General features: G+C 37.8%; 1 protein-coding gene across 1 annotated transcript in view; it reads right to left on the bottom strand.

The window, feature by feature from the left end:
* Positions 1 to 607: 607 nt before the first annotated feature.
* Positions 608 to 8,552, bottom strand: part of LOC306850598 (ankyrin-3-like) — a gene marked incomplete at its 5' end in the record, with an annotated part of 85,934 nt that continues 77,989 nt past the window's right edge. Inside the window, 7 exons of the mRNA XM_079386306.1 lie at positions 608 to 2,665; positions 3,129 to 3,215; positions 4,368 to 4,523; positions 4,795 to 4,878; positions 5,335 to 5,415; positions 5,676 to 5,856; positions 6,437 to 7,457. Coding sequence (XP_079242432.1) covers positions 3,153 to 3,215; positions 4,368 to 4,523; positions 4,795 to 4,878; positions 5,335 to 5,415; positions 5,676 to 5,856; positions 6,437 to 7,457 — 1,586 coding nt within the window. The 3' untranslated portion in view covers positions 608 to 2,665; positions 3,129 to 3,152. The remainder of the gene's footprint in view (positions 2,666 to 3,128; positions 3,216 to 4,367; positions 4,524 to 4,794; positions 4,879 to 5,334; positions 5,416 to 5,675; positions 5,857 to 6,436; positions 7,458 to 8,552) is intronic.

The following is an 8,552-nucleotide window of genomic DNA, read 5'->3' as shown; positions in this document are numbered from 1 at the left end:
GTAACTCTTAGGGACAGAGATCATATTTCTATACAGTAAAAAAGTGTGACCATTATCACTTGTAACATGTTTTATACAGAGACAAAGCATGTTTAGTTTAAAGTTTAAACTGATATGTTGTCAAAATGTCACGGATGATAAATCATGGCTGGTTTGCTCAGCAGGTTTTCATTGTTCTTCTTTCAGTAATGATATAATAAGCAATGTTTATAGAAAAGTTAGCATCTATTTGAGGCGGTACAAGATAAATACAAAACCTTTTTTCACAAATTTCCCAGAACAGTGAGCAACTTACTTCATTCTACAAAGGAAGCATATATGTAGTCCGTTAAAAGAGAAAATTAAATCATTAGGGCATTTTCTCAATGCTAAAACTATAGATAGGAATCCAGCTATAAATGGAGTTGTTACAGTGTTACATAAATAGTTTAAAATATCTCGGCACCTATATTCACATTTGATAAAAAATTATTATAATTCATGACACCTCATTATGTATATAGATACACATAACATTTATAATACACTGAATTGATGTAATGCACAAACTGAAAAGAACATGAATATTATAAAAACAGTGAAATAACTGTGAATAAAAAAATAGAATAGGTTTGCAAAATCGATGCATTTATTTTATTTTTAAATCAGATTTTTGTAAGACATTTGAAACATTATGGTGGCATCATAGCTGCTAGTTTCTAAAAGAGAAGACCTCCAATAACCAAAGTGCTATTATAGTTACATTTAAATGGCTTCACTCATTGTAAGAATTGTACATCAAAAATGTTGCTCAGGTGAAAACATATTATATTAAACAAAATCAACCGACTGGACCGTGTCAGGCCTCTCCCACAGTTTGATTGACATGTAACAGGGAAGCAGAACCACATCCCATCACGACCTAGTTTCCTAGGTCTTTCAGATCTCATTGCCATAGCAAAATTCAGCACACTAAAGGATTTTTCACACCATACACACCACAAGCTAAAAAGACTCTATTGGAGGAAAACGAAACAAACAAACAAACAGAAAGTAATCGCTAAAGAAAAATTCTATATTATCAAAACCGATGCAGAACACTGCAACACATTGACTCGCTGGTCTAAAATATATCACACAATTCCGAAACTGGAAACGATTTCTTGTAATACTTAAAATTATAATGACCATCCAGTGTGTGTCATTTGTAATACATAAGATATTAAATCTACAAGTAATAAAGGTTTAAAGACATCCCATACGAGTAAGTGGGACTCCAGATGGAAAATGTTAAATGTTCACTTAACCTGAAACAAAATGCCAAAATTTTATTTTAAAACCTCAGCGATCAAAAAGAAAGGAAAATGACATTCCTATAATGAATATAAACAGCCTTAAGACAAAGAGAGACCTCTACATTGTACAACCAATACACATGATACAGTGATAGTTGAACAGAGATGCTGCTTTACTAGCATTTACATTCTGAACACCTCAGGCTAACATCAGCAGACGCTCTCTTCCATATGAAAGATAACAGACACTACACTGAACTCCTAAGGAAGCAGTCTGGTTAGAGCTTGTCACACTTAACCCTTTCTACACGATGGATGCTTGTAGGGTGACATTTTGGAATATAAAAGTTGAGACATGGTAGAGTTGTGTGTACACAAGAAAAAGTCTTTTCTTATTTGTCTCTTTGAATACAGTGTTTTGCAAACTTAGAAAAAAAGGTTCTTAAAATAAGGTGAACTGCATGCATCAAAATATTAGTCCTCTGTATGACTTCTTCACAGAATTCGATAAATTCCCATTTTGGGAATTGTTGAAATTCGCAGAGGATTTTAAGGAAATGTCCCCTGAAAACCAAACCAACTTTTCTCATATACAAACATACCTGCTATAGTAATTAATTATACAAGAGCATGTGAAGTTTCACTGTCTTTAAAATGTCGAAAGCACTTGTAAAGTGTATGTTTGCGGTGCTCTCGCCAAACCTAGCTACTAAATTTTATTTTATTTTTTTACATGTTGTGATTTATGTACAGAAAAGTCCACCACATAATTTATTTTAGTTTTATAAATAAAAAAAGTAAAACACAGGGATCCTCCTCCTGACGTCATGGGTCCACGGTAACGTGTAAGGCGAATGTAAGGTGTGGTTCAACAGCATCTATTGTTTGCTTTTTTTCCCCTAAAACACGAAAAAGAGCTTTTGTGCCATCTTTGGTCACAGGGAAATGTGTGTGAGTATACTGTTTGGAGTTTAAGGGGTCTTTTGAATATACCCCTCGCATTTATTCATCTGATATTCATGGCACACAAAACAGTTTCTGAATTCCTGATGGTCCAGGTCAGCGCAGGTATTAACCATCAAGAAGAATAAAGTGTAATCTCGTAGGTCCCCCAGAAAGAGTAAGTAGAATTACATAGGACCTAACACAGAGAGGAAGAAGAATTCACCGGGACCCATCTCAGGAAGTAGAATTCATCAAGACCCCCTTGGAACAGGAAGTGTGTAGAGCAGTGTGATGCATGCTCATGCGCAAGCGGATAGGTCAAAGTTCTGTCTCTTTGAAGACCATGTGTTTCAGAGTGGAAGCTGTAGATGTTTTTCAGGCCAAATGTCTCTTCAGCTCTTGTGGCCCCGCCGCTCAGGAAACAGATCCAAAATATACCTCCAATCCTTGAGAGACACAAAACCATATTAGACCATATAAGAAAGTAATTTTTTAAAACTATTAAAAATGTATTGTGAAATTGTTTAATGGTAATGTTAAAATATGGGTCTCTTATATCACCAAAGCTGCAGTATTTGATTAAAACTTAATTCAAATCGGTAATATTATGAAATTCTGTTACAATTAAAAATAACCGTTTTCTATTTGAATGCATTTTAAAATGTAATTTATTCCTGTGACGGCAAAGCTGAATTTTCAGCAGTCATTACTCCAGTCCTTCAGTGTCAAATCAATCTAATATGCTGAATCCTTTTTTCAGCATTCTTTGATGAAACAGAAAGTTAAAAAGAATAGCATTTATTTGAAATAATAAAATAAAATCTTCAGTAACATTATACTGGCCCCAGACCTTTGAATAATGCACAGATAATAACAATAATAAACAGAGAGCTATTTGAAGTGCTGTACCTGTCTATAGTCATGAAGCCACATTTATGAATAATGTTTTCTTTCTGAACGCTTTTCTTCCTTCTTCCTCACCTTGGAAACTTCTCCCTGTTTACACATAAAGATAAGAACAATCTGTATCAAAGATACTTACTTTTTTTTCTTTTTTACAAATCTTTAAGGAATGAAATATAATTTAGAATCAACACATCACCCTGAAAATAGCCAGACATATCATTATATAACAGCCTATCAGTAACCATTGACAGGAAGTTAATATTAAACAGTTCAAGTAGTTCAGTTGAGTTCATGTTATTTATTGCTGTAGGGGAGGCATAGTGTGTAAAGCTGGAAGGAAGACAAAAAAGGATAAAAGGGGAGAAAAAGAAAAAGAAGTTGGAGGTTAGAAGAAAGACAGCTGAAGAATTATGCACATACATAATGTGTTACTAAACATTTTTTAATTTATAAATAATTTAAAAAATTTAATAAACCCACAAATTCACAACAACAAAACAATAACGACATTAGGTAGTTCTGGTCTCCAGTCTGTGCGGATATAATGAGGATTTATAGTATCCAAAACTGTACTACTGTCTACAACATTGTTTTATGATAACATATACTACAGTTCAAAAGTTTGGTGGGGGTAGTATATTTTTTAAAGAAATAAATACTTTTATTTAGCAAGAATGCATGAAATTGGTCAAAAAGTGGGAAATATAATGTTACAAATATATCTTTTTCAAATAAATTTTGTATTTTTTGTATTTATCAAAACATCCTAAAACCAATGTAGAACAGTTTCCACAACCATATTAAGCAGCACAACTGTTTTCAACATTGATAATAAAAAAAATTCCTTAAGCACCAAATCAGCATATTAGAATGATTTCTGAAGGATCGTGTGACACTGAAGACGAGAAATTCAGCTTCAGAAATAAATTAGATTTTAAAATATATTAAAATACAAAACAGTTCAAAATTATAACATTTAATATTACTGTATTTTTGATCAAATAAATGCAGGCTCAGTTATCATAAGAGACGTCTTTCAAAAACATTTTCAATTGTAAATTTTATCTACCCCAAACATTTGAGCAGTATTTTAAATATTTCATTTCAATATTAAACAATCATGGGAGAGGGACATTCTCATTGTAGTGAGCATTTTATTGGCCAAACATTGGATTCATTTTCCCATATATAATCAAGTATAAGTTTAACAAAAGAGAAAAACTCCACACAGACTGTGCAAACCTCAGCATGTGTAGCGAGATGGATTTGGATATCAGGGACCAGGGGGACGTGGCTCTTCCCCAGGGTGGCAGGGTCTCCCTGTGACCTCATGCCACTCCCCAAGCCCTGGTTTTCAGGAGTGGGAGTGTCCACTCGGCAAAGCACCTTTCGAATGACCTGTAGATGGGTATCGAATGTCAGAGGTCAACATGAATGCTTGTTATGGGAAATCAAAGCAATGTGAGGAAAGACTGGGAAGAATCAGTTAAGGTATTGGAGGGGTGAGCTGCAAGAAAATGTGTTGTATTCAATCTTTGTCTCTAAATCAGCTCTGAAAAGGCAACGCTACAAAACTACAAGCAACCTAAGGAAGTAAAATATGTTGGAAAATCAGAAATAGATAAAAGAGTAAGAGAAAAAGAAAACATAAAGGGAACAATGGAGTTACTTTTCTGGTGATGATGTTTCCATCTTCATCAATAAACTGTTCCTCTGAAACTGACTCGCTAGGAATGTTGCGTGCCTCCTCTCCCTAAAGCAAGACAGCACTTAGTTCAATATGCAAACACAACAGATCCAGGACACCTTCAAAAGCAGCACACCACACCTACAAGCGCATTTCCATACACCCAGAGCAGTCATGTGAACCTGCAAGCAAAGCTGGAACTTTAAATATGAGCCAACATGCCTTCATGCCCATCATCACCACCTTTAGAAATCACACAAAGCATTAGTAGAAACACACTCCTCTATGTGCACATGTATCTATCACACATGCAATGCATAATAACCCCAAACAAAGCACCTGTAAGCACAGGGAAGAAGGAAACAGTACACAGCAAGAACCAAGTGACGTAAAAACATGTAATCAGATCACACTTTGTTTCTGATGGGATGAATCAGATTCAGTCCACCAGCTACACCAAAATCAGACTCGGAACAAAATCGGATCTTAACCTGACCGCCCTCCAGTTTAGCAGCCAGATACCTTGAGAATGAGACGTCTACGAAACACTTTGGTGGTGACGGTACGCTCTTCGTCCAGGCCGGTCTCTGATGATAAGCGCTGCTAATGGATGCATATAAAATACATCTTAAAATGTGTGTGTGTGATTTCAGGTCTCTCATTTAATTAGTGTAAATGGTCATCAGCGTTTTCTTCCTCTGGAGTAAGTAAACTGTATTAGGATGTGAATGATTTCACTGAAAAAAGCTAAGAGTGTCATGATATGAGCTGAGGCAAGGAGAGCAGAAGAGAGGTTTTTAAACTGTAAGTAGCAGCATTATCTAATCAGTTATTATATGCTGGTATTCTAGCGATTATCTCACCTGGACTTTGTGCTCAGCAATCAGAGCTCCTTCTTGCTTGCCTGCCCCTGCCTTCACACCATTGGCTGATTCCTGAGATGCTGAACTGCGGGGCATAGTATCGGAGTGCTCACCATTTTGTCGAGGTTTTCCTGAATCCGCTCTGGATGAAGATGTCATGGAGTCACTGGAGTTCTCCTGACTGCAAGGGGTTGAAATGTAACCATTTAGCTAGTTAGGAACAAGTACACTGAAATGATACTAGGGTAAGAATGTATTACAAACAAAACCATGCATTCTGGCAAACCTGTATAATGTTGCAATTTTTTTTTACATTTTTATTTTTGGCATTTTGCCTTTATTAAGATAAGATAGTGTAGAGTAGACAGAAAGCGAAGTGGGAGAGGCGGGCGGGGGGGGTTGGGAAATTTAATGGTAGCGCATTTCAAAAGGTTGTTAATTTACATGCATTTACAACTGTGATGCAAAAGAAGTTTGAAACATCCGCTGTAACAATATCAAATTCAAATGCATGGCTGAAATGCAACAATACTTCTGTTTACATATTTAATGTTTTATAAGTTTTATAAGACTTTAGAAACCCAAAGATTTCAGCAGTTTTAGCAGCTTATTTTCTATAGATGGTTTTTTTGGTAATGGGGGACATGCTTTGAAATTTACAGTATGTCTTCTAGTACTTAAAACAAATTTCAAATTGAATTTCTTATGATATGATTAAATGTGGGTAATGTCAGGAGAATAATCGTAGCTATGTACAGTACCTGATGTCCTGTCGGTCCATGTAGTCTGACCTGTGACTCCGCCCTGAAGCGGGCGGCTCTGTGTTCGATGTCTCAGTGAGCCAGCCTGCGGAGAGCGAGCACAACTCAGACTCAATTTGTTCAACACCTCTCACTACCTCTCTCACTTTCTCCTTAGTCATCTCCTCATTCACTTCCCTCTCCCTTTCTCCGACGTGGCCTCCTGACACCTCCAGTCGCTCCTGTCTTTTCTCGACTTCCTCCTCCTCCTCCTCTCCTCCTGAGCCAGACTCCCTCAGGACCTCTGCCCAGGGTCGCAAAGGGGACTCATCATGATCTTTGACCTCTTTCAGATTCACTCTCTCCTGTCCCCTCATGTTAACGTTTGGTTCTTTTAATGGTGATGGTAGTAATGATGATGAGGGACGCTCTTCTTTTTCCTTGTGTGTTAGTTCTGTCTGTTCCACCGAAGGAGACGTTTTTTGTTGGGAGTGAAAAGACATTTTCTCCCCATTTTCTTCTCTCTGATCCTTTTGTTGAGACCCCTGGTTCCCCAGTATAAGGTGGTCCTGTTCGATCCTGATTGTGGGTGGGTCTGTTTTTGGGACAGACTGGAGTGGTACAGAGCAAACCGAGGGGTTTAGAGGAGGTGCATCATGGTCTAGGGGAGAAAGCTCAGGGGTAAGGTGTGAGTCAGGGTCACATGTGACAGCTGAGAGTTGTGTTGTGAGTTTGGGGATGTCGGGAGGGAGCTGAGAATCAGGGGAGAGTATATGTGTGTGTATTTCGGCAGTTGTTTCAGAGAGTGTGTGATGCTGGTTTGCAGGTTTGGACAGGGGCAGGTCGTAGGGTCTGGCTGGGGTGATTCTGACAGACTCGTCCTCATTGCACTGCTCTAGTCCCCAGGAGGGGCAATATGGGGGAGGGTCAAAGGGCAGATCAAAGATGGGTTCGATGTCATCAGACATAGAGGGGCAGATAGGGGGTGGGGTGGGGGTGGGGTTGGTAGTTGACTGCAGTTGAGCCAGGATGTTGTGGAAACCTGGGTGAGATGATACACACACAAATGGATGGACATGACAGGACACAATTACAATCACACAAACAAGCACACACATATGCATGCTTAAAGGAACAGTTTACCCCAAAATTAAAGTTCTGTCATGAAAGTTTACTCACCCTCATGTTGTTTCAAACCTGTATTTCGTTAGTGTATTATTTATTTATTTGAAACAACATGAGGGTGAGTAAATGCCAATTTAATTTCTGGGTAAACAATTTTTTTAAACATAGACAATCACCACCCAATCCAACCCTGATGAGCAAAAGCACAGTATCTGACAGTATTTCCCAGAGATTCAGCAGACATATAGACCAGCAAACACACAGTTAATACACAATGACAATGGAACAGAGTCAGATCTCCAAAAACAGAGAGACTGTGATAGCATGTACATTACATATGAAAAGTTTGGGGTCAGTACGATTTCTAGAAGAAATTAATGCTTTTTGTTCAGCAAGGATGCATTAAATTGATCAAAAGTGACTATTCATCAATGAACAATGGTTACCACAAAAATGCTTCTTAAGCACCAAATCAGCACATTAGAATGATTTCTGAAGGATCATGTAACACTGGAGACTGGAGCAATGGCTGGTCAGCTTGGCCATCGCAGGAATAAATTACATTTTAAAATATATTAAAATAGAAAACAGTTATTTTAAATTAGAATATTTAACAATATTACGGCTTTACTGTATTTTTGATCAAGTAATGCGCCCTTGGTGAGCATAAAAGACGTCTTTCAAAACCTTTTTTTAAAACTCTTAATTTTTTCATCTCTTAATTTTACAGTCATAGTCGAGATGTGTGCTGCTACTTGTATGGGGAGACTCAAAATCTGGCTAAATAAAAATGAGGATAATGATGTCTGTTCAGATGAAGAGCTCAATAGTAGAGGAGTTGAGACAGAGGGATGGAGTGGTGAGGGGTGGTCCTGGGGGCATGCAGGGGTAATGACAGCATGCACAAGGGGGCAAAGGTGTGGCTGGTGGGGAGAAGGAGGCAGGACTCAGGCAACGTGATACACAGGGAGAGAAAGAAGGAGGAGAAGAAGGGCAGGGTGAGGGAGAGAGA

Source organism: Barbus barbus, assembly GCF_936440315.1.
Source record: "Barbus barbus genome assembly, chromosome: 30".
Classification (NCBI taxonomy): domain Eukaryota; kingdom Metazoa; phylum Chordata; class Actinopteri; order Cypriniformes; family Cyprinidae; genus Barbus; species Barbus barbus.
Note: the sequence above shows the minus strand (reverse complement) of the source record. Positions and strands in the feature narration are given on the sequence as shown.